Below are 25,835 nucleotides of genomic sequence, written 5' to 3'. Positions count from 1 at the left end.
AATCTGTGTACAATTTGTTATTATAATAATAATAATAGTGCCATTTATTCCATGGTGCTTTACATGTGAAAAGGAATACACATAATTAAAACAAGTACAATAATCATGAACAATACAAGGCACAGACAGGTACAGGAGAGAGGACAATGCCTGCAAGGGCTCACAGTCTACAAGTTATGGGTGAGGATACAGTAGTTGAGGGTAGAGCTGGTCGTGCGGTGGTAAAGTGGAACCATAGAGGAGTCTATGCCGTTCTTGAGGTCGAGCTCGGGTTGGATAAATCCCTTTTTCTAGGACTTCTAGCTAAATTTTAAAGTGGTTTATAGACTAAAATATGTTGAGGAGCAAAAACCAAGCGATCCTATCCTCAGAAGAGGGAGAGAGGGGCGATGATCTAGCAACAGAAATAAGGTCCTATTGATTTATAGGTGTCTGACATAAATGAAGATAAGCTGCAATTCCAGACACAACCCAAAAAGAGGTGTGGCGTTGTCTTGGGAAGAAAGGCCACTAATAACACTTATGTAAATTCATGATTCATGTGACTCTAGAAAGTTTAGTCCATATGGATTAGAGCACGTTTGGCCATCACTGTTTCCACAGGCAGGAGTTCACTCACGTGCAGTATCACACCATTCACACACAGGACACCGGACCCCCCTTCTCATCATACTTCAGTCCCTAGAACTGAGTGTCCTAAAGCCCCATGCGGAGTAGGACACACGTGTGACCACCAATCTCATTGGTGAATGGTGCAGTGTTCACTCATGAGCACTACCACTCCATTGACATAGGGGACACTAGACCCCTTGTTCTCATGATTGGTGAGGGTCCAAATGCTCCGATCCATAGATTGAGTGTCCTAAAGTCCCATGTGGAGTAGGAGTGCACGTGTTATTTTATCGGGGGCAATCATGCTGATTGAGAAGAAGTTGTCTAAGTAGTGTACAACCCCTTTAATGCCTATATATTTAGAATAGGATGTCAGAAAAGCTTTTGTAGGTTTAGTATTTAGGTGATTCAATACTTTATCCATATTGTGTGTATATTTATTGTATTTATTCATTAAAAAACTGTTTGCATTGCAAATTACCAAAATATTCAGCTGTGTAGGATTCTGTGCCTAAAACCACAGAGAATCTGTCCAACAGTAACGATGTGATTTTTTTTTCTTTTATCCCCAATTCACTTGCCATGAAAAAAAGCTGAAAAAAATAATGAGCATCCCATGAATATTATAATTGACTGAATCATTTTTTTTCTGCAGATTATATACTAAAAACTGCAGGTTAGCTGTGCTGTAATGGAACTAAACTATATGTAAATCTTCATGGAAATTTGTGGCAGAAATCTTACATTTTTCAGATTGTTTGTACATATAAAATCCATGGCAGATTTGCGCCTGACAATATAATGGGGCCTTATTATTTCACCTATGTCTGTACTGAAACAGTCAGTTGCATTTAGGGTAAGGAGCTCCATAAATGCCTGCAAAAATCCCTAAAAAAAACCCTTGAAAAACCCTTCTTTTTCATTTTTATTGAAATACTCGTGCTCTACACAATAAAATATTGAAAGGAATCTGTCATCAGGTTTTTGCTGTGGAATCTGTTAGCATCATGATGTATGGGCTGAGACCCTTATTCTAGGGTCGTATCACTCACTGGTCTACTTGAAGTTTTTATAGAATATTTAATTTGTCTGATGTAGTGCTCAGTGCTCAGAATGCGGAGCTGCGTATAACCCGGCCCACACAACCCGATTGGCATCTTCCTGTGAATTGTTAGAAAGCTGCTAATCAGTTGTGGAGGGCAGGATTACATTGATTAACCTGCAGGTATCCTCTAGTGATAATATTCTGCTGATAAAATACTGATTGTATTAAAAGTAAAGCACACAGCCCAAAAACTGATATAATCCTGTATTTAGGCTCTCAGCCCTCACGTTATGCTGTAGTTCTGCAGCACAGTCTCCAGCTCACTTGTTGACAGAAAGGCGAATTTACATTAGTAGGAACTCCATGTAGAAAAATAAAGTGGTGCTCACTCAAAAGAATAAAAAAGAAAAAGAGCGGCACCCACCTTAATAATATTCACACTTTTTATTTAATTTCCTATAAAATGGGTCAGCGGTCGGATATAGGCCAAACAATGACGATGGCCGTTTCATACCTACAGGCTAGCCAGGACCTGTGGAAGTGCCTGTAGGTACGAAACTTCCGTCGTCTTTTTTTGGCCTATATCCGACCGCTGACCCATTCTATATGATATGAAATAAAGTGTGAATGCTATTAAGGTGAGTGCCACTCTTTTTCTTCCTTTTTATCATATTATTCTCAGATAAAATAGTAGCAAAAAACTGCTGACAGATTGAGTGTCATCGAGAAGAACCAACATTATTTCCTTATTCCGCATCTTCCTTCTATCTTTGGCTTGTATTTGTATATCACTATAAATTACTACTCGTCCTAATCACGATTGTATCCTATCACTATACGGAGTGGGTGAAATCTCTGCCGGAGCTGCTTTTAGAGGCACCCGCGCCTTTAGATCCTCCTGTGGAGTGCAGAACCATTTGATTTTTCAAAAGAACAAGCACTCCTAGCAATGATGCTTCTTGGAATATTCCATGGAAGTCTGTTCTATTATCATTTTGTTTTTTAATGTAAATATTTTACCATTATATCTAATATAATATAGAAAAGTCCATTTTAGTTGATAAAATATGTGTTTCCTGACATTAGGTAGTAGGTAGGGCACTTAAGGGTGCTTTACACGCTGCAATATCGCAAAAGATGGAAAAATCGGTGGTCATGGAGAGGTCTTCCTAAAACAAAATATCGTTTTCTGCACAGTAGTGATGTGGTTCGTTGCTTCTGCGGCACCACACATCACTGTGTGGGACACCACAGGAGCGACAACCATCACCTTACCTCCGTCCACTGGAAAAGGAGGAAGGAAGGGGGTAGACAGCATGTTCCGACCACTCATCTCCTCCCCTCCTTTTCTATTGGGCGGGGGTTCAGTGATGCTGCTGTGACGTCGCTGTGACGCTGAACGAACTGCCCCCTTAGAAAGGAGGCGGTTCGCCGGTCACAGCGATGTCGCAGAGCAGGTATGTGCGTGTGACACTGCTGTAGCGATTATGTTGGCTACGGCAGCGGTCACCACATATCGGCCGTACAAGGGGGGCGGGTGCTATCATGCTCGACATCGCTAGCAATTGCCCGCTTTAGTTGCTGCAGACATGCCAAAGACTGCTATTATGATGATTAAGTCTCATATTTCAGAATCTTGTCTTTCCATTGTAAACTCATTGTACACGGCAAGTTTTATGCATAAATGTTTAGGTGTGACGTGAACATAGACTTTTGGGGGGTCTTTACTTGTGATTTTATTTATAACAGAACTACCTAGTCGCTCATTACAGAATGTTATTTGGACACTTCTCTGTCTAATTATACAGTGTGGTGTGGGGGAGTAACAAGTAGAATTGAGACCCCATCAAAAAAGTTTAAATGATGCCCCCACTCTACGATATTAAATTCAGCAGCATTTTCAGAATATGAATGTTTAGGATTATTTTGGTCTTACTAATACAAAGGGATAATGCAAAGAGTGATATTACGGCACAAGTATTATGCACACAGTGATGTCCTAGTACAGGGATGATGCTCAAAGGGATTCATAGTATAGGTATAAAGCACACATTGATGTCATATCATGTACATGTATGTAACCTCACAGCAACATGTAACCTCACTTTTGGCATTTTCACTCTTTTTTTGTTTAGCTCTGACAAAGTGTTCGGATCTGGGGCGAAACAGGTGGTGGTGGTAGAAGAACCCTGCTTGTCAAATAGGAGAAATAAACACATAAATGCATAATTTTCTGGTTTCAAGGGGTTGTCCGAGCTAAACGACAAGTCTGCAGTCACTCTGTGACTGCAGACTTGTAAATCCTCACATCACTGCCAATGTATGTAAAGCGCTGTGGAATTAATAGCGCTATATAAATGAATAAAATTATTATTATTATTATTAATTATCACTGTATGCTGTGAGGGTTCTCTGTTGTTAGAGTCAGGAATGGTGGTCACGTGGCCGCAAATATGCAATATGCCAGACTAGACTGATTCTGGCCTCACACAATACACTTACATGGTGAGTGCCGGAAACAGCCTAGTCAGATTGTGGCCTGGAGTATATATATCGTATACTTGCTGTCACGTGACCGCCACGCCTGGTTCTGACACTAGAGAATCCTTACAGTCCACAGTGTGCGCAATGTGAGGGTTCACAAGTCTGCAGTCACAGAGTGAGACAGAGTGTGACTACAGACTTATGGATTTAGACCGCACAATCTCTTTAAGGCACTAGAGATACAGCACGAATAATACAAAATACAATTGATGCAGATAAATGATAATGTGGGGTCTGAGTTTAGTTCTCATATTCATAAAATACAAAAAAGACAGTTTGCACTCTGAAATGCTAAAGTATGAAAACTATGAATGTGTAAATATAGACCTGCATTACTGCTAAGGGAAATCTAAGAAAAATGAGATATTTAGTACATATCAACAGCCATTTGTATATCTGCCCAGTTACCACATCACGGCATATCTTGTAACTGGGTACCTACTCTATGTTGAAGCCTCTTTCTGGGTTAAATAACTTCCTGTGTATGGGCAAGTAGGAGCCTGCTATATAGGATAAACTCACCTGTGGCAAGTGGGAGAGGGTTGTATAGTGAGAAGGTATGACCCTCTTGAATATAGACAAAAAGACTGACAGCACTCACCAAACTGAAGTGTGAAGAGGTGTCGTCAGTCTTTTTGTCTAGGTTAATGGGGGTTATAACTTCTCACCGTACACCCCTCCCCCACGTGCCATAGGTTATTTTATCCTATATAGCAGGTTCCTACTTGCCCATACACAGTAGGTTTTTAAACCCAGAGAGAGGCTTCAACATAGAGCAGGTACCCAGTTACGAGATATGCTGTGACGTGGCAACTGGGCAGATATACAAACGGCCGTTTCGATATGCTAAATATCTCATTTTTCTTAGATTTCACTTAGCAGTAATGCAGGTCCATGTTCACACATTCATAGTTTTCATACTTTAGCATTTCAGAGTACAAACTGTCTTTTTTTTTGTATTTTATGTCATGTTCAGTTATGCACCTGTTCACACTTCAGTTTGTTGAGTGCAGTCAGTCTTTTTGTCTATATTCATTCAGCACCTCATGCAGTCCTCCTTATACTTTAGATGGCCGATACCTATCCTTTCAGATTTCTCATAGATATGGACGCTTCAAGTATGCATGAGTTTTCATGGGGAAAAGAAAATTAACTTCTGCCAGGCACTGCTGACAGTGGGAGTAAAGGAAACCTGATCCTTCTTTTGCCCAAACCCTTTAATGAACATGGTCTGCAGATCATTATGAGATTGGCTAACTTTGACAACATTTGTGTAGCATGATAGGGCACTCTCATATTGAAATAAAAATGTCCTCCTTAATTATTGAAGCCCATAGTAACTGCTGTGCCTGCCACCTTGGTAGTTATTCCCATGTTGTGGAGCCCATGTCTAAAGGTATCTAGTTGGGCCAGAATACTTTGGTGAAGTGGACTTTTAGTTTTTTGGGGTTTTTTGCTGCTTTTTTTTAATATAATAACCAAATAGGATTCAAAAATTATATACAACTTGTGAGCCGGATCCATCTTTTGAGGTTTATTGGAATTTGCACCAAGACCCTCCTTTTCAGTTTACCGACTGTTTTGGAAAGCATACTGTATAAAAGATCTATCTTTAGACGGTTCATAGATGTATCCAGATTGGTGAAATTGAAAGGATCACTTACACAGAAAGAATTGGAAGATGGAACTTGTTCAACAAAGATGAGTGAATATCAGACTAGAGAACATATTTCTAGACTAGACTTTTATTATTTTACTACTGAAGGAGATGGAAGAAAAGGATCTATCCGCGCTGCCAGAAGAAGATCACTGAAGATCAACAGAGATTAAGACATCAGATTTTAATGTTCTACGCTTTTCGGAGCTGAAAACCCCTTCTTCAGGAACAAAAATCAATAATGTACAATTATTTTTGTTCCTGAAGAAGGTGTTTTACTGCTCTGAAATGCGTAGAATAATAAAATCCGATGTCTTAATCACCGTTGATCTTCAGTGATCTTCTGGCAGCGTGGATAGATCCTTTTCTTCCATCTCCTCCAACGCCATCTTCCTGGGTTCTGCAGCAGCCTTCCTCAACACGTGGTTATAATGGTTGTGTCTTTAACAGAACCGCACCAGGTTAGTACAGCTTTAAAATTATTTCTGGTACCACTGGGTAAGACACCATTTGCGTCACTTTTCTTTGTCATTTCAGTTTCATGACATATTATTTTACTACTGGTATTTAGCTACAAGGAATAAATTGGACATATGGACTTTATTTGATCCTAGGAACTTATCTGACATCTCAGACTCTGTGGAATCAAAAAATGTTTTTCCCAAGGGTTTTATACGACCTTCCTATGGACCAAATAGCTTAGTCAGAGTAAAGTTATCTATTTGCAGTTTTTTGAGTTTTTATGTGATTGCATCATCACACATTTTTTACAGAAGATGAAAGTCATGAATTCTGTTCACCATCTCATCGGAGTAATTCCAGCCTTTAATGTCGTAACTCACTTTATAGTTTGACCAGTTCACTTGTTACATTATTAATGGACAGACAACTGTAATCACAGCTAAATGTAGAACCAGTGGAGGGAAATCAATCCAAAAGATATGATCTCATGTCAAGGAGCCTGAAAGCTTAGACTTTTTCTTAAGTCCTGTAAGTATAGAGTAACCAATCACCTTTGGTACCACTCAAACATTGTCTTTAAAGAAAATCTGTGGTGGCATTCTAAGGGGCACTTTGCACACTATGACATCGCAGGTGCGATGTCGGAGGGGTCATGTCGAAAATGACGCACTTCCGGCGTCGCACTCGACATCGTAGTGTGTAAATCCTAGATGATACGATTAACGAGCGCAAAATCGTCGTAATCGTATCATCGGTGTAGTTTCTGGGAATTCCATAATTACGCGACTGCGACAGGTATGATGTAGTTCCTCGTTCCTGTGGCAGCAGACATCGCTGTGTGTGAAGCCGCAGGAGCGAGGAACATCTACCTGCGTCCTGCAGCTCACGCCGGCAATGCGGAAGGACAGAGGTGGGCGGGATGTTTACGTCCCGCTCATCTCCACCCCTCCGCTTCTATTGGCCGCCTGCCGTGTGACGTCGCTATGACGCCGCACGACCCGCCCCCTTAATAAGGAGGCGGGTCGCCGGCCAGATCGACGTCGCAAGGCAGCTGAGTGCATTTGAAGCTGCCGTAGTGATAATGTTCGCTACGGCTGTTATCACAAGATATCGCAGCTGCGACGGGGGCGGGTACTATCATGCTCGGCATCGCAAGCATCGGCTTGCGATGTCGTTGTGTGCAAAGTGCCCCTAAGTGTTATGGGCTCACCTAGTGAGGTGGATTCTCTCAGCCGTAGTTCAGAGTGTGACGCACAAATCAGGAGTTGGACTTTCTGCGCATGGATCAACGAGGCCAGTGCAACAAGGAATGTAGATCAGCAATCACCTGGAAGTACTAGATGCTGCTGAGCCGGATGTGTGGATAGCTAAGAATCAGCAGAGATGGTTAGGCAACTAATACTGATAACTTTCTATCAGAAATGCCATTACACAGAGGAATAGCAGAGATTTATAGGCAAATCTTGCTGACTGAAGTGCAGTTACTCAAGGAAATAGAAGGGATGTATAGGCAAATCGGTATCTTTCTGGCAGAGACTAGTTACTTATCACATACCTTGATAGCAGAGCCGTAGGTATGAACAACATCAAGAATACATGACAGAAGTTGCAAATCTGGAATCTTGATTTAGCAGAGTTTAAGAAGCTGGACTGAACTTAGTAGTAAACATTTGTTGCTGTATAGAAACACATGGTGAGAAAATTAGATATCTGTCTGGAGCTAAAAGTGAAGATAAACTCCTGACAAACACATGGTAGCAGAGTACTATACTACCTGAATACTCAGGCACTGTATAGCCACCTGAGCCGGCATTAAAAGGCTTTGAGTAATGGCATCAGAGGTACTTAGTTATCGTAGTACCCTGGTGAGGTTTTGCCATATGAGAAGAAAATGAGCCTGATTTTGGAACTTGGACAGCTGAGTAACACTAAGAAGCTTTATATCCATATTGTTCTAGAAAATGGTGGCAATCTTCTGACACATATCTATGATATACCAGAATATACTGTATATTTTAGTTACATCTACCCATTGGAGTGAGTATTCACTTTACAGTATGTCTAATTCTACATCTGTATTTCTAAAAATGTAGTATGTAATTAGTCATGTAGAAGGAAGTATAGTGAGATGCTTCAAATGACTACAGTCTCCTTCCTTTTATATCGGTCTTTGTCACATCTATTGTATACTCCACTAATGTATGTTCTTTCTAAATCACTGGTTGCATAAGGTGTATGATGCATACTTAGGCCCTGATTCATCAAGAGAGACACACCTCTTAAAGGGATTTTCTTACATACAAAGTTCATTTTAATCAACAGATCTAGGAATAAAAAGAAGTTCCAAAATTGGTTGTGTTAAAAAAAAAAAATGTGCCTGCGCTGAGATAATCTTATAAATATATATGCTATGTACTGCGTAATGGCTATGTCTGACTGTACAGGAACATGGTCTGATCATACCACAGCTCCTGAGCAGGGTAAGAAGTAAAAAAGGATACAGACAGGTCATCATGAGATCGCATCTAATTCTTCCTGTGATGTAAAACATTTCCGTGACTGTTTTTAAGCAATGTTTTACCTTACAGAAATAGCTGCTGTCTGATGCTGTCCTATCTGTATATTCTCTTTTGCTTCCTCCCCTACCTAGGAGCTGTGGGATGTTCAGACTTTGCCTCTGCATGGTCAGACACAGCCATTACACAGTGCATAGCAGAGGCACTTTTCCTGGGCAGGAGAGGAAGTAAAATAGTATACAGACATTAGAGCATGGAATTGCAAATAATTCTTACTTTGAAGTAAAATATTTTTTAAAACAGGCAGGGAAATGTTTTACCTCACAAAAAGAATCAGCTGTGATCCCGTGCTGTAGCATCTTCCTACCCTGCCCAGGAGCTGTGGTATGATCAGACCATATCCCTGTATGGTCAGACACGGCCATTACACAGCACATTGCAGGGACACATATATAAGATTATCTCAGCATAGGATTATTTGTTTTAACACATCGAATTATGGAACTTATTATTATTCCAAGATCTATTGACTAAGATGAACTTTGTGGGACAACCCCTTTAATGAATCAAGAGTGTCTAACCAGTGGTGTGCAGCTCTGTGGACTGTGATATAAATTTTACTCTGCGGAAAGTTTTCTGGTATAAGGTATAGCACAGCACATGAATTAGATGAACTGTAGCATCACGCCCTTGCTGAACCCCCATCCCGTCCCAGCTCTGATCATCTTAGTGGAACTGGGAGAAACTTGCGTGAAAACACCAAAAGTCGCGAAACTTTTTCACAATCCCAAGTTGCACCAAAATTTTGCAATTTTTCAAAGCAGTTTACTCCAGAATTCTGGCACAATTGCTTTGATAAATGGTGGCTTTAATATGTTCACCTGAAAATGAAGGAGTAAAATGTAATTTGAAACAGTTTGTAATACATTTGGCTGTTGCTATCCCAATGGTCAAGAACCCCTCATACATCTTGCTTAATTTCTCGAAGATTACCTTCCATAAGGATTTAACAGTTTTTATATTTGTTTGTTGTTACAGATGATACAAGAAAGTCGGTCTTTGATCGAGGCAGCAGATGTAATCCATGAGAAGATATTGCAGTGTCAGAAAACAGGTATGACCCAATTTTTTTAAAATTTATTTTCATACAAAACAAAAACTATTATGCTTAACCCCTTCCCGACCATGGACGGAAAGATCCGTCATGGTGCCCTGGGCCTTAAAGACCAAGGACGGATCTTTCCGTCATGGCGGAATCACGGCACCGGAGCCTCCGGTGATAGCAATTGGGTAACACAAACCGCAGATTCGGGGAGGAGGGGACCTGTACCTGACCTCAGGAGGGGTGGTGCCTCCTCCCCGGACCTACGGAGGCTGTGATTGGCTGACGAACGCAGCTCAACCAATCACATCCACTGTAATGTTCCAGCCATTTAAAGTGACTGAAACATTGAAATCCAGCCCTGGCCAGTGCAGCTATAGCACTGGCCATTGGCTGGAGCTGGGTGACCTCACTGGATCACCCTCCCCCAGCTCCAGTAGCGCTGATTGGAGAGATCGGCCTTGTGACCGATCTCTCCAATCACAGTGGACCTGTTGCCGGTGACCGCCCCCATCAGCTTCACTTGTCGGCCCTGCAGCACGCCAGCACAGTGAGTGTATACAGTGCAATGGCAGGGCGACAAGATCCGGTCCCATGCTGTTATGTGACCGGAGCATGGGACCTGGAAGTTGCCGCGCTGCCATTGCACTGTATGAAACCGGCGAAAAGCCTCCCAATCCGCCGACGCCGCTGCCCTCCGCGATCTGCCACCTGTCTCCCCGATATGCTGCCCGCACCCCCACCCCTCGTATCTGCTGCCCGCACCCTCACCCCCACACCTCCCGATCCGCCGCCGCCCTCCATCTGCCACAGTGCCACCGCTCCCCCCGATCTGCTGCTCGGCTCCTTTCCCTCGTGATCGGCTGCTCGTCCCCTCACCTCCGTGATGTGCTGCCAGCCCCCTCCACTCGAGATCGGCTGCCCGCTTCCTCCTCACTTATGTGCTGCCCGGCCCCGCCCCCTCTCCTCCGTTATGTGCTGCCCGGCCCCGCCCCCTCTCCTCCGTTATGTGCTGCGCGCCCCCTCTCCTCCGTTATGTGCTGCCCGGCCCCGCCCCCTCTCCTCCGTTATGTGCTGCGCGCCCCCTCTCCTCCGTTATGTGCTGCGCGCCCCCTCTCCGTTATGTGCTGCCTGCCCCCTCCCCTCCGTTATATGCTGCGCGCCCCCTCTCCTCCGTTATGTGCTGCTCGCCCCCTCACCTCCGTTATGTGATGCCCGCTCCACCCCACCTCTCACCCCCGTGATCGGCTACCCGCCCCCTCCCCTGTCACCACCGTGATGTGCGCCCCCTCCCCTGTCACCCCCGTGATGTGCGCTCCCTCGCCTGTCACCCCCGTGATGTGCGCTCCCTCGCCTGTCACCCCCGTGATCTGTGCTCCCTCCCCTGTCACCCCCGTGATCTGTGCTCCCTCCCCTGTCACCCCCGTGATCTGTGCTCCCTCCCCTGTCACCCCCGTGATCTGTGCTCCCTCACCTGTCACCCCCGTGATCTGTGCTCCCTCACCTGTCACCCCCGTGATGTGTGCTCTCTCACCTGTCACCCCCGTGATGTGTTCTCCCTCACGTGTCACCCCTGTGATCTGTGCTCCCTCCCCTGTCACCCCCGTGATGTGTGCTCCCTCCCCTGTCACCCCCGTGATGTGTGCTCCCTCACCTGTCACCCCCGTGATGTCTGCTCCCTCCCCTGTCACCCCCGTGATGTGTGCTCCCTCCCCTGTCACCCCTGTGATGTGTGCTCCTTTCACCTGTCACCCCCGTGATGTGTGCTCCCTCCCCTGTCACCCCCGTGATGTGTGCTCCCTCCCCTGTCACCCCCGTGATGTGTGCTCCCTCCCCTGTCACCCCCGTGATGTGTGCTCCCTCCCCTGTCACCCCCGTGATGTGTGCTCCCTCCCCTGTCATCCTCGTGATGTGTGCTCCCTCCCCTGTCACCCCCGTGATTTGTGCTCCCTCCCCTGTCACCCCCGTGATGTGTGCTCCCTCCCCTGTCACCCCCGTGATCTGTGCTCCCTCACCTGTCACCCCCATGATCTGCTGTCCGTTCTCCCTCACCTCTCACCCCCGTGATCTGTGCTCTGCTCACCTGTCTCCTCCGTGACCTGCCCTGCGCTCCCTCTCCCACCTCTCACCCTCCCCGATCTGCTGCCTCCTTCATCTCCTGTGATCCAGCTGCCTAGATCCATCCTGTAGGGTAACTATCCCCAATCTCACCTCCCACTCCCCTTCCCACCCATCCCTCCCATCCCCCCATCTCCCCCATCCCCCCATTCCCCCTTCCCCCATCCTCTGCCGCTCCTGCATCCACTGCGCCCTCTCCCATCCGCCCCCACCCTATCCCAGCCGCCTCCACCCTATCCCAGCCGCCTCCGTCTCACAATCACAGATGCTCCCTTTATATGCCACTGCCCACCCATCTGCCGCCCCCCCCATCTGCCGCTGTTCTGATCCATCCTGTAAGTATTGTTTGTGGCTCTTCTCTAACTATCCCCAATCACATCTCCCACGCCCTCTCCCCCCCCTCCTCCCCCACCTGCTTGCCGCCAAGTGCTGATCAGGTACGTAATTGTTGCTCTAGTTTTTGCTTTTTTTGTGCACCCTAAATAAAAAAAAAAAAACAAAACAAAACTTGAACAATTAGGTACCTGATCAGCAATCGTCCTGCAGTCGTACTCAACTTTGGACAGGACTTCTTTTTTCCATCCCACCTAGTCCCCCCCCCCCTTTTTTGCAGAACATTCGTGCGAGCGCCCTGTTTTTTTTTTCTATGCCATGGGGGTCTAGTTTCCAAAATGGGGTCACATGTGGGGGAACTTTACTGTTTCGGCACCTCAGGGGCTCTCCTAACACAACATGGAATACGCTAATTATCCCAGACAATTTTGCGTTGGAAACGTCAAATGACGCTCCTTGCCTTCCGAGCCCTGTTGTGCGCCCAAACATTTGATTTCCACCACATATGAGGTGTCTGTGTACTCAGGAGAAATTGCACAATACATTTTATGGTGCAATTTTTCCTGATACCCTTATGAAAAAACAGCTACCTGGTTGAAGTAACAATTTTGTGGTAAAAAATCCTTTTTTTATTTTTACGGCTCAACTCTATTAACTTTTGTGAAGCCCCCAGAGGATCAAAGTGCTCAATAAACATCTAGATAAATTCCATGAGGGGTCTAGTTTCCAAAATGGGGTCACATGTGGGGGAGCTCCACTGTTTCGGCACCTCAGGGGCTCTCCAAACGCAACATGGTGCAGCTAACGATTCCAGCTAATTTTCTGTTCAAAAAAGTCAAATGGCGCTCCTTCCCTTCCGAGTCCTGCCGTGTGCCCAAACAGTGGTTTTTCGCCACATATGAGGTATCTGCGTGCTCAGTAGAAATTGCCCAACAAATTTTGGGGGTTCATTTAATCCTGCTACCCTTGTGAATATGCAATATTTGAGGCTAAATTAACATTTTTGTTGCAAAAAGTAAAATGTTCATTTTTTCCTTCCACATTGCTTTAGTCACTGTGAAGCACCTGAAGGGTTAATAACCTTCTTGAATATGGTTTTGAGTAGCCTGAGGGGTGCCATTTTTGGAATGGTGTCACTTTTGGGTGTTTTTGTCATGTAGACCTTTCAAAATCGCTTCAAATGTGATGTGGTCCCTAAAAAAAGTGGCTTTGTAAATTTTGTTGTAAAAATGAGAAATTTCTCATAAACTTTGAACCCCTATAATTTCCTTAAATATTTTTTTTTTTTCCCAAATTTGTTCTGATGTAAAGTAGACCTGTGGGAAATGTTATTTATTAATTATTTTGTGTCATATGTCTCGGTTTTAGAGCATAAAAATTAAAAGTTTGAAAATTACCAAATTTTCGTGAAATTTCTGTTTTTTTCACAAAGAAACGCAAAAAATATCGGCCTAAATTTACCACTAACATGAAGCCCAATATGTCATGAAAAAACAGTCTCAGAATCACCGGGATCCGTTGAAGCGTTCTAGAGTTATAACCTCATAAAGTGACACTGGTCAAAATTGCAAAAAATGTCCTGGTCTTTAGGGTCAAACTAGGCTTGGGGCTGAAGGGGTTAAAGGGGTTGTCCAGTCTAAAATGACAAGTCTGCAGTCACGCCATGTGATTATAGACTTGTGAATCCTCATAACGCACACACTGTGTGCTGTGTGAATTCTCCAGTCTCAGAGCTGGGAACGGCGGTCACATAGGCCGCAAGTATACGATATACATACTCCCGACCAAAATCCGACTAGATGAGTGCAGCCTCCCTCAAAGTAAATGTATTGAGCGAGGTTGTGCTCATCTAGTCAAATTTTGGCTCCCCTTGGAACCAACGCCACACAGGGTGGCAGGACCCTAGGGAAGATCATACGTCACGTTGGTTTTCCAGAATCTGCCTGAACGGGGAAAGTTTCAAGCTTCCCTGACCACACAGCTCCCGACAGCACAGTGCCATATAGGATCTGGGTCCTCGCTTCAAGCCGGACCCACATCGGAACCATGGGACCTGCAGATAGGGACAAGAGTACATGTAGTGAAACCCAGGGTCCCCTCGTAGCTTCAAGCCAGGGGATACACAGACATGCGTTACAAGGAGAAACTCACCGAACACCAAACCGGACTGATCTCTAAAGGAATTCAAGTTCAACGGAGCCCATCATAGCAAGTGACCGGTATTACCTGGGTGAGCGACATCGTACAAAAGTGAGTAAACAACCTGGAACTGCAGCCATAGACTCTGACTCTTTATTACCCGTACTGCCGCTCCGAGCTGCCATTACTACTGCCCTCATCATCCTCCCCGGGGCCCGCTCTACTTGTGGAGAGCGATACCATCCCTGGCTGCTACTACCATCTGCCCTGGAGGACAGGGACAGCAGCGGCGAGCCATTCCCTGGCCGCATACCACAGGTGGCGTCACAACAAACACCTCGCAACTACCCCCAACATCTCTCCCCTGCTATCCTCTGTACGCATTTAAGGCAACGGAGCCGGGCTAGGCCACCCGTGACGACGACAGTCAACGGCTCAGCGACGAGTAGGTTAAATGCACCTGCCCCGTGGGGCTTCATATGTATATCACATGTACTCGTGGCTATGTGGCTGCAGTTCCCAGCTCTGACACCGGAGAATCCTCACAGTGCAAAGCGCGCACGTTTTGATGATTCACAAGTCTGCAGTCACATGGGGGAACTGCAGACTTGTCATTTTAAGGTACCGTCACACTAAGCAACTTACCAGCGATCCCAACAACGATAGGGATCGCTGGTAAGTTGCTAGGAGGTTGCTGGTGAGCTGTCACACTGCGACGCTCCAGCGATCCCACCAGCAACCTGACCTGGCAGGGATCGCTGGAGCGTGGCTACACGAGTTGCTGGTGAGCTCACCAGCAACCAGTGACCAGCCCCCAGCACCGCGTGGAAGATGCTGCGCTTGGTAACTAAGGTAAATATCGGTAACCAACCCGATATTTACCTTGGTTACCATCGCACGGAGCTACACGTGCAGATAGCAGGGAGCAGCGCACACCGCTTAGCGCTGGCTCCTTGGTCTCCTAGCTACAGCACACATCGGGTTAATTACCCGATGTATGCTGCAGCTAAATGTGCACAGAGCAGGGAGCAGCGCACAATGCTTAGCGCTGGCTCCCTGCTCTCCTACTTACAGCACACATCAGGTTAATTAACCCGATGTGTCCTGCAGCTAGCTACATGTGCACAGAGCAGGAGCCGGCAGCACAGGCAGTGAGAGCGGCTGAGGCTGGTATCGAAGGTAAATATCGGGTAACCAAGGACAGGGCTTCTTGGTTACCCGATGTTTACATTGGTTACCAGCCTCTGCAGAAGCCGGCTCCTGCTGCCTGCACATTTAGTTGTTGCTGTCTCGCTGTCACACACAGCGATCTGTGCTTCACAGCAGAACAGCAACAACTAAAAAATGGCCCAGGACATTCAGCAACAACCAACGACCTCACAGCAGGGGCCAGGTTGTTTCTGGATGTCACACACAGCAACATCGCTAGCAACGTCACAAAAGTTGTTCGTTAGCAGCGATGTTGCTAGCGATGTTGCTTAGTGTGCCGGGGCCTTTAGACCAGACATCCCCTTTTAGTTTTTTGCATACAGAGCCAGATTAAAGATAGAAATAAGTACAGTAAATTATAAAGACTGATAAAGCTTACACTGCATGAGTCTGTCTTGTGTTTTTTTTTTCTCTTGAAGTCAGGTTAAGGCCAGAGTCACACTATCGTAGAGCATTCGATGTGATATGCTAACAAACTACAGTCATATGAAAAAGTTTGGGCACCCCTATTAATGTTAACCTTTTTTCTTTATAACAATTTAGTTTTTTTGCAACAGCTATTTCAGTTTCATATATCTAATAACTGATTGACTGAGTAATATTTCTGGATTGAAATGAGGTTTATTGTACTAACAGAAAATGTGCAATCTGCATTTAAACAAAATTTGATCGCTGCAAAAGTATAGGCACCCTTATCAATTTCTTGATTTGAACACTCCTAACTACTTTTTACTGACTTACTAAAGCACTAAATTGGTTTTGTAACCTCATTGAGCTTTGAACTTCATAGGCAGGTGTATACAATCATGAGAAAAGGTATTTAAGGTGGCCACTTGCAAGTTGTTCTCCTATTTGAATCTCCTATGAAGAGTGGCATCATGGGCTCCTCAAAACAACTCTCAACTGATCTGAAAACAAATATTATTCAACATAGTTGTTCAGGGGAAGGATACAAAAAGTTGTCTCAGAGATTTAAACTGTCAGTTTCCACTGTGAGGAACATAGTAAGGAAATGGAAGAACACAGGTACAGTTCTTGTTAAGCCCAGAAGTGGCAGGCCAAGAAAAATATCAGAAAGGCAGAGAAGAAGAATGGTGAGAACAGTCAATGACAATCCACAGACCACCTCCAAAGACCTGCAGCATCATCTTGCTGCAGATGGTGTCAATGTGCATTGGTCAACAATACAGCGCACTTTGCACAAGGAGAAGCTGTATGGGAGAGTGATGCGAAAGAAGCCGTTTCTGCAAGCACACCACAAACAGAGTCGCCTGAGGTATGCAAAAGCACATTTTGGACAAGCCAGTTACATTTTGGAAGAAGGTCCTGTGGACTGATGAAACAAAGATTGAGTTGTTTGGTCATACAAAAAGGCATTATGCATGGAGGCAAAAAAACGACATTCCAAGAAAAGCACTTGCTACCCACAGTAAAATTTGGTGGCCAATGCTTTGGGGCTGTGTGGCCAATGCCGGCACCGGGAATCTTGTTAAAGTTGAGGGTCGCATGGATTCAACTCAGTATCAGCAGATTTTTGACAATAATATGCAAGAATCAGTGACGAAGTTCAAGTTACGCAGGGGATGGATATTTCAACAAGACAATGATCCAAAACACCGCTCCAAATCTACTCAGGCATTCATGCAGAGGAACAATTACAATATTCTGGAATGGGGATCCCAGTCCCCAGACCTGAATATCATTGAACATCTGTGGGATGATTTGAAGCGTGCTGCCCATGCTCGGTGACCATCAAACTTAACTGAATTGGAATTGTTTTGTAAACAGGAATGGTCAAATATACCTTCATCCAGGATCCAGGAACTCATTAAAAGCTACAGGAAGCGACTAGAGGCTGGTATTTTTGCAAAAGGAGGATCTACAGAATATTAATGTCACTTTTATGTTGAGGTGCCCATACTTTTGCACCGGTCAAATTTTGTTTAAATGCGGATTGCACATTTTCTGTTAGTACAATAAACCTCATTTCAATCCAGAAATATTACTCAGTCCATCAGTTATTAGATATATGAAACTGAAATAGCTGCTGCAAAAACCCAATTTGTTATAAAGAAAAAAGGTTAACATTAATAGGGGTGCCCAAACTTTTTCATATGACTGTATGTCGAAGGGGTCACGCAGACATCCCTTTGTTGGTCATGGACCTGTCAATCTGTGACAAAACCGCACCTTGCAGCCCCACCCTGACATTTGAGCCTCGCAATACAACCTTGTCACTTCCGCCAATTTATGAATTGGCAGTTTTCCCCATATCTTCACCTCTGAGTGTCCCATGAGGAAGTTATGACCATCATATTTCTAGTCATGGTTTGATCTATCCATGGATAGGAAACACAATGTGTCTGTTGGCTTCCCTCAGAGAGTTATTAATTATGGACTGATGCACACGCCTAACAATTTAGGGAAAATATGTGTGACATGCGTCTCACTGTCAGGAAGCCGGAAATATGCCTGCCCTATTTGTGGGAGCGAAGCTCTCCACAATATTTGCACTTTTTTCCCGTAGCCATACTAACTACAAAATGTCTTTGATGTTTTCTTGAATCTTGCAGTTTCCCATCCACTCCTCTAGCTGAATTACTTTGTCAGCAGGGGGGCTTGCTCTAGTTAGAGCATCTTTCTTAGTCTTAATTGGCTTTTGTCTCCTGTTGTTTGGTGACCAGATCTGGGTGATTTCTCCTTGCTGCAGGGTAGGATGTGTGTCATTAGTATGAGGAATATGGCAGTCACTGCCACTTTTCATATTGACACTCTGCTCAAACTCTGCTGTGAGCGCTCATACGCTCTCGCATATGAGAATTGTATCCCAGGTGAGCCGAAGAGGAAGAAATTAGTTTCTCCATCTTCTCCATTGCCTGACTCGACGTATAACGAGCTGCACTCGGATGATGTCAGTGCAATTAGATGTTTCACGCTCTCCCATAGACTTCTATGGGTGCACATAATTTGAGACATGATGCTACTTTTACTCAGTCTGTTTAGAGATGGGAAAAAAACGGGCAGATCTGACCTGCATCATTGAATAACATTGGTTCCAGTGCGTATACGATTTTCTCACATTGACATATATATAATACTGAGGAGTGCAATGTGAGTGAGCACTAAGGCTGTGTTCACCTTCACAACCAATTTTATTTTATTGTTTGAGTCTAAAAAATCTACAATTAAAATTGAATAAAGTTTGCAAATAGTCTTAATTAAAAATGTCCTATTTTTGGGGTTTTTAGATTTTGTGCACAACTATGTGTGTCCATGGTAAAGGACTACAAATAATCTCTGTACAGTGTAATCTTGTAATCATATTGCAGTTCCTTATAATTTGCTAACATATATTTTATTAAGCAAGAAGGGCACAGATGAAGTAAGACATGGCTGCCGGGTTATTTGTGGTCAGTTATAATGAAAACACATAGTCCTGCCAGGTCTTGGAGCCATAGATGAAAAATAATCACATACTTTTGTTTAATCAAGACTATTTCATATGTTACATGGGTATTTTACTATGGATTTGAAGGTTGCTGTAAAAAATGATCAGCAACCTCTGATTTCTAATCTACAGTTTCATAATGTGAAGGTGGTTTTGAAAATGTGTTATATTGTGTTATATGATTGGTAATTTGGTGCAAATTTTCAGTTCAGTGGAAACTAGCAATTAAAATCTGCTACGAATCCTCTGTATGAATACGGCCTTAATAATTCCATCAGACGTAAGATAAATGACACGTTCATGTTTTTTCCATTTTTATTGCTCGATAAATACTTTTAATGCAAAATAAATAAATATGAATAGCAAATTATCTTAATCATTTTGTCATTGGATATGATAATTTAATTTCACGCATTGTTTTAATTTGTAAGATTTGTCCATAATTCGTATTGGCACGTTATCCTACAATGTCATAAAAACAACAAAAACATGAAAGAACCTAATTAATAAGAAATATAAGATCTCTTGGATGTAGAGTGTCTAGACAACACAGTTCTTTTGTCTAGCTCCACAAATAGTGTATGGTTCTCCCCTGTAGACTTCCCTTTCTTGTTTTTGCTTTACGTAGGGATGGAATTTCACGAGGAACTGCATAGTCTGGGGACAAAGGAAGGGCTGAAAGGCAGAAAACTGAGCAAAGCTATAGAAAGCTTCGCCTGGAACATCACAGTGCTGAAGGTAAGTGCAGCACTAATTGGCACATTCTCTGGTATAAACCCCAGATTGGCATTTAAATGGTGACTGCCTTTAAAAAAAACAAACAAAAAAAAACCTTGGGGTTATCTAAGGCTTAATGCAATGACCGACACAATTGGCAATTACTTCTAAACCCACAATTTCATTTTCAGACAGAAATATCACTCCAAAAGTTCAGACTCTAGGTTTCTCCCTTTTAACTTTCTCTGCCCCTTTTCAAGTATAATCCATTTCTAGCACCAATAGAGATTACAAAAAGTATGTGTATATAGAGGAGCGGGGAAGGGAGAGAGGGTAAAGAAAGTTCTAGCTCCTTTAGTGCTGGTAGAATTCTGATAAAGAGGAACAGCGAAGTTAAAAAAATATGGATGGCTAATTTCAGAGCATGGGACTAGGGACTGTTACTGGACAAAGACTGTTGTGTGCACTAAAACAGTTTAACCTGTGGAAGATGGGGCCTCAAGATCATGCCTTTACTGTACTTTTCATAGGTATGCCTTAAGAAATGTGAAATGCTAGTTACAAAGCTATTGTTGTCTAAATTCATGGATATACAGTCATGGCCGAAAGTGTAGGCACTCCTGAAACTGTTCCAGAAATTGAAGTATTTCTCCAAGAAAATGATTGCAATTACACATGTTTTGTTATACACATATTTATTTCCTTTGGGGTTTTTTTGTGTTGTTTCAATATACACAAAGAAAAAAAAGGCAAACTGGACATAATTTTACATAAAACCCCCAAAATGGACAGAACAAAATTGTTGGCACCTTTCCAAAATTATAGGTAAACAACTTTGTTTTAAGCATGTGATTCTTGTTCACACTCACCTGTAGCAAGTAACAGTTGTGGGCAATATGATAATCATACTTGAAACCAGATAAAAAGGAGAGAAGTTGTTCACACTCACCTGTAGCAAGTAACAGTTGTGGGCAATATGATAATCATACTTGAAACCAGATAAAAAGGAGAGACGTTGACTTAATTTTTGCTTTGTGTGTCTGTGTGTGCCACACTAAGCATGGAGAACAGAAAGAAGGGAAGAAAACTGTCTGAGGACTTGAGAACCAAAGTTGTTAAAAAAATATTAACAATCTCATGGTTACAAGTCCATCTTCAGAGAGCTTGATGTTCCTTTATTCATAGTTTGCAACGTAATCAAGACGTTTACAATCCATGGCACTGTCACTGTATCTAATCTCACTAGATGTGGGCGTCAGAGTAAAATTGATGAAAGACTACAACGCAGGATAGTCCAGATGGTGAATAAGGAGCTCCAGTCAAGTTCCAAAGAAATTCAAGCTACCCTGCAGCCTCAGGGTGCATCAGTGTCAGCACGAACTATCTGTCAACATTTGAATGAAATGAAATTAAATGCTATGGCAGAGGATTCAGGAGGACACCACTGTTGACACAGATACACTGCTAGACTGCAGATTGCCAAAATATATGTGAATAAGCCAAAATTCTTCTGCAAAAGCATCTTGTGGACAGTTGAGACCAAGATAGAGCTTTTTGCTCAAGCACATCATTCTACAGTTTACCGAAAGTGGAAGGAGGTTGACAAAGAAGAGAACACAGTACCTAAAGTCAAACATGGTGGAGGTTCAAATATGTTTTGGGGTTGTTTTGTTGCCTCTACTACTGGTTGCCTTTATTGTGTGCAAGGCATCATGACATTTTAAGATTACCAAATGATTTTGGGTCTCCATGTAATACCCAGTGTCAGAAAGCTGGGTTTGCGTCCTAGGTCATGGGTCTTCCAGCAGGACAATGACCCCAAACATACTTCAATAAGCACCAGAAATGGATGGAAACAAAGCACTGGACAGTTCTTAAAAGGCAGTACTGGGTCCAGATCTAAATCCCATTGAACACATATGGAGAGATCTTAAAATTGCTATTGAGAGAAGTGGCCTTCAAATATGAGCTATCTGGACCAGTTTGCAAAAGATGAGTCTGAAATTTCAGTTGAGAGGTGTAAGAAGCTTGTTGATGGTTATAGGAAGTAATTGATTGAAGTTATTTATTCCAAAGGTTGTGCAACCAAATATTCAGCTGAGGGTGTCAACAACTTTGTCCCTGCCATTTTTGAGGTTTTGTTTGAAATTATGTCAAATTTTTCTCTTTTTCTTAGTTTTTTTTTTGTTGTTCCAATACACGCACAAGAAATAAACAGTTGTAAAACAAAACATGTATAAGTGTAATAATTTTCTGGGATAAATGCTTCATTATCTGGAACAGTTTCAAAGGTGTCAACACTTTTTGCCATGAGCCAGGTAATTTGACTGCTTTTTGTCATCTGGAGGAAGAATACTCCGTCCCTGTTTAGTACCATGCTTTTTGTTTTCCAATATCCAAAGGTAATCTATTGTTAGCCCGCAAGAAGTGGGATGGAAATTGGTCCAAGGGTTATTAAAAAAAAAACAAGGATGCGAAAATATCTTTGGCCTTTCTATCTTACATGACAAAATAGGGCACAATACTAGTTAGACCATTTTAATCTCGTGGGGCTCTCTTTATTCTGTGTACACTACTATCTACATTTATACCTTTGTAGAGAATTAAATACATTTTCTATCAGAGTTCCATGAATATTTTCTTCATATCCCGTAAAGTATGAGTTGGTGGGATGAAGTTACCTATCTACCAGCATGTCTAGCAGATCATCACTTTAATGGGGTTGAGCCTGTTGGTGTTTGCACCATTGTTTGCCAAGTCACTGGAAGGCTATGGTACCTCATTATATACTCAATATGCAGCCATGATTATGCCAATAAAAATACATTAATTTATCTATATTGAACTAGTATCCATTAGACATCCTTAAAGCCATGGAACATATCATGCATGTGCGCATACAGACAGAAGAGGTCCTCTGGGGAAGAACAGTATATGGGGCATTTGTAGTCCACCAGCTTATTTTAATGCACAATTCCACCAGTTTTGGAGATGAAAGCGGACCCTTTTACCTCTTGGGTCCCTGTGCACAGGTTGCACCAATAGTATGTCCGCCCCTGCTGTCATCAGATTCATACTGCCCGAACCCCAGGCAGCATGAATAAGACACCGGCTGTGCAGCCAGGTACTGTGTATACATATAGGATGATATACAGTATTAGGGTACCGTCTCACTAAACGACGTACCAGCGATTCCGACCACGATCTGATCTGGTCAGGATCGCTGATGCGTCGCTACATGGTCGCTGGTGAGCTGTCAATCAGGCAGATCTCACCAGCGACCAGTGACCAGCCACCATCGACTTGTGGAAACGATGCTGCGCTTTGTAACCAAGGTAAATATCGGGTAAGTAAGCAAAATGCTTTGCTTGGTTACCCGATATTTACCCTGGTTACTAGCGCACACTGCTTAGCGCTGGCTCCCAGCACTCGTAACCATGGTACACATCGGGTTACTAAGCAAAGCGCTTCGCTTAGTTACCCGATGTGTACTCTGGCTACGTGTGCAGGGAGCCAGTACTGGCAGCCTGAGAGCGGCTATGCTAGTAACCAAGGTAAATATTGGGTAACCAAGCAAAGCGCTTTGCTTAGTTACCTGATGTGTACCTTGGCTACCAGCGTCCGCAGCTGTCAGAAGCCGGCTCCCTGCTCCCTGCACATTCAGATCGTTGCTCTCTCGCTGTCAAACACAGCGATGTGTGCTTCACAGCAGGAGAACAATGAGCAAAAAATGAACCAGAGCAGTGTGTAACAAGCAGCGATTTCACAGCAGGGGCCAGGTCGCTGCTTAGTGTCACACATAGCGAGATCGCTGATGAGGTCACTGGTACGTCACAAACCCTGTGACTCAGCAGCGATCTTGCTAGCAATCTCGCTATGTGAGAAGTAGCCCTAAGACATATTTTCTCAATAGTAATCAGATCTAACTTGCTTTGCTAATTACAGCCACTGATTACAATTCTCTGAGAAAACATTACTCCGATCCGTAATCCTTTCAGTATTTAAGCCTCTTAGTAAAATAGCACATTTCAATCTCTTCACCTGATGTGTTTTTAATATTGACTTTAAATGGAAAAATCCGATTTAGGAAATTTAACAAAATAACACAAGTGCCAAACTTTTGGGATTCTCAATTGCATGAAGCGCACAGTGACCAATATATAAATAGTGAACAAGAATGTTGGTGGGTTGGTATAAAAATACCTTAAAAACTACGTGAAATGAGGAGGAGCTGTCTGTGACGGGGTGTATAGCAGAGCAAGGAGAGACAACAGGCCGAGGATGATCCAGCAGGTTTACTAAGGAATACAGGAACAGCACACGACAAGTCCAAATAAAACAGATTCGGGGGCACCTCCCGATAATCCAAAGTGCCAGATCATGACGTAATAGTCCTTTTCAGAGTCCCAGAAATCCCACACAATCCACTGGACGGCGAGATCTGTCCGCAGAATCAGATCTCGCTCCCTTCCTCTTCAACACTCAGCTCCCAACTGCACTTAGAAACAGGAGTGTATTGTCTGAGCTCGTGGGCCCGCCCCTCAAGGGTAGGGGTCTATGCAATGGTTGGGCCCACTAGAAGATTCTAGAAGGTTGGCTCCGAGATGTCTACAGGTTTGTGTAGTTGGCGTTATCCACTGCTTACGAAACAATGGGAAGTTCCCCTGGCTGTGTGGGCAAGAGATAATTGCATTATGGGCCCAGAGACACAGGAGATGGGGGGAAGGTATGGTTACTTACATCCCAAGACATTTCAAAGTGTTCAGTAAGTACAACCAAAGGAAAGTTACATCACATCCTGACATAGTATTACAGCAAATACAGTGAGAAGGTAAAATACATCACATGGCATCTTATACAAAAAATATGGGATGAAGAAAAGCACATACATCATGACACTGTCCAACAAAACAAACATTTGTTCCATTGTTTGTTTGAATTGGTATAATGTTGTATGAAGGGGTTGACCAACATTTATACACAGCACTCATCACATTCTCTAAGAGAAAGCTTTATATTGTTTCAAACACTGTGTGGAAGTAGAATACCCAGGACGGCAACAGGGTGCTAAAATCACATCAAATTTCATTTAAAAAAATAAAGTGTTCTGGTTAGAGTTGAGCGAATACCTACAGTAACTATTTGTACTCACCATACTCATAACAAGTACTGTATAATACTTGCGTATTCATTACGAAGAGCATGTGCAAGGCAAGTCGATGGGGAAAAAGTCGCATTGTAACGAGTAACCCGAATTCCGCACTATTCACTACTTGCACGAATAGTACAGCATTTGGGTTACTCATTACTTTGCGAGTTTTTCCCCATTGACTTGCATTGCACACGCTATTTGGAATGAGTACGCGAGTATTAGACAGTACTCATGAGTATAGCAAGTACAAATAGTTAGGTACTCGCTCAACTCTAGTTCTAATCTGTCAGCTGACATCAGATTACATGCTGCTCATAGAAGTATATGGAGTGGGAAGTGTGAAGAGGGGGTAGCAGCTGCATTAGAGAGGGTGACTCACACAGAGTTGGATCCTCGGCTTCTCTGCTCATTACCCCTGTAGATTGTCCTCCATGCAGCTTCTGAGGGTGTGCTATATAGAGTTAGAGGAGAATTATCTCCTTTCTCTGTGTACTTTGTATGGGATTCTTCATAGCAACTACACTACGTACACACCATTGTTTTTATCATTTGTATTTTTGATTATTCATTTTACTATTGAGCAACCACATAGCTGTCTGTCAAAGCTAAAGGTTAATATTCCTGAAAGCTTAATATTTAGGAACATAAAAGTGAGGTTTTGTCTTTCTTAGGAAAATATCCATGTATATAAAATTATTGGACAATTATTCTTTGCAGAAATATTAAGCAGGACAGCAATATTGCGCATCAGGGTCACCATATGCGAAAAAAAAATTAAAAT

At 43.3% G+C, this 25,835-nt stretch overlaps 1 protein-coding gene across 1 annotated transcript in view; it reads left to right on the top strand.

Annotated features, from left to right (window-relative positions):
- Positions 1-25,835, top strand: part of PLCL1 (phospholipase C like 1 (inactive)) — a 472,800-nt gene that overhangs the window by 380,532 nt on the left and 66,433 nt on the right. Inside the window, exons 4-5 of the mRNA XM_075317594.1 lie at positions 9,875-9,950; positions 19,814-19,923. Coding sequence (XP_075173709.1) covers positions 9,875-9,950; positions 19,814-19,923 — 186 coding nt within the window. The remainder of the gene's footprint in view (positions 1-9,874; positions 9,951-19,813; positions 19,924-25,835) is intronic.

Source organism: Anomaloglossus baeobatrachus, chromosome 7 (assembly GCF_048569485.1).
Source record: "Anomaloglossus baeobatrachus isolate aAnoBae1 chromosome 7, aAnoBae1.hap1, whole genome shotgun sequence".
In the NCBI taxonomy this organism is placed as follows: domain Eukaryota; kingdom Metazoa; phylum Chordata; class Amphibia; order Anura; family Aromobatidae; genus Anomaloglossus; species Anomaloglossus baeobatrachus.
The sequence above is the reverse complement of the archived record's forward strand: the minus strand, read 5'-3'. Positions and strand labels throughout refer to the sequence as shown.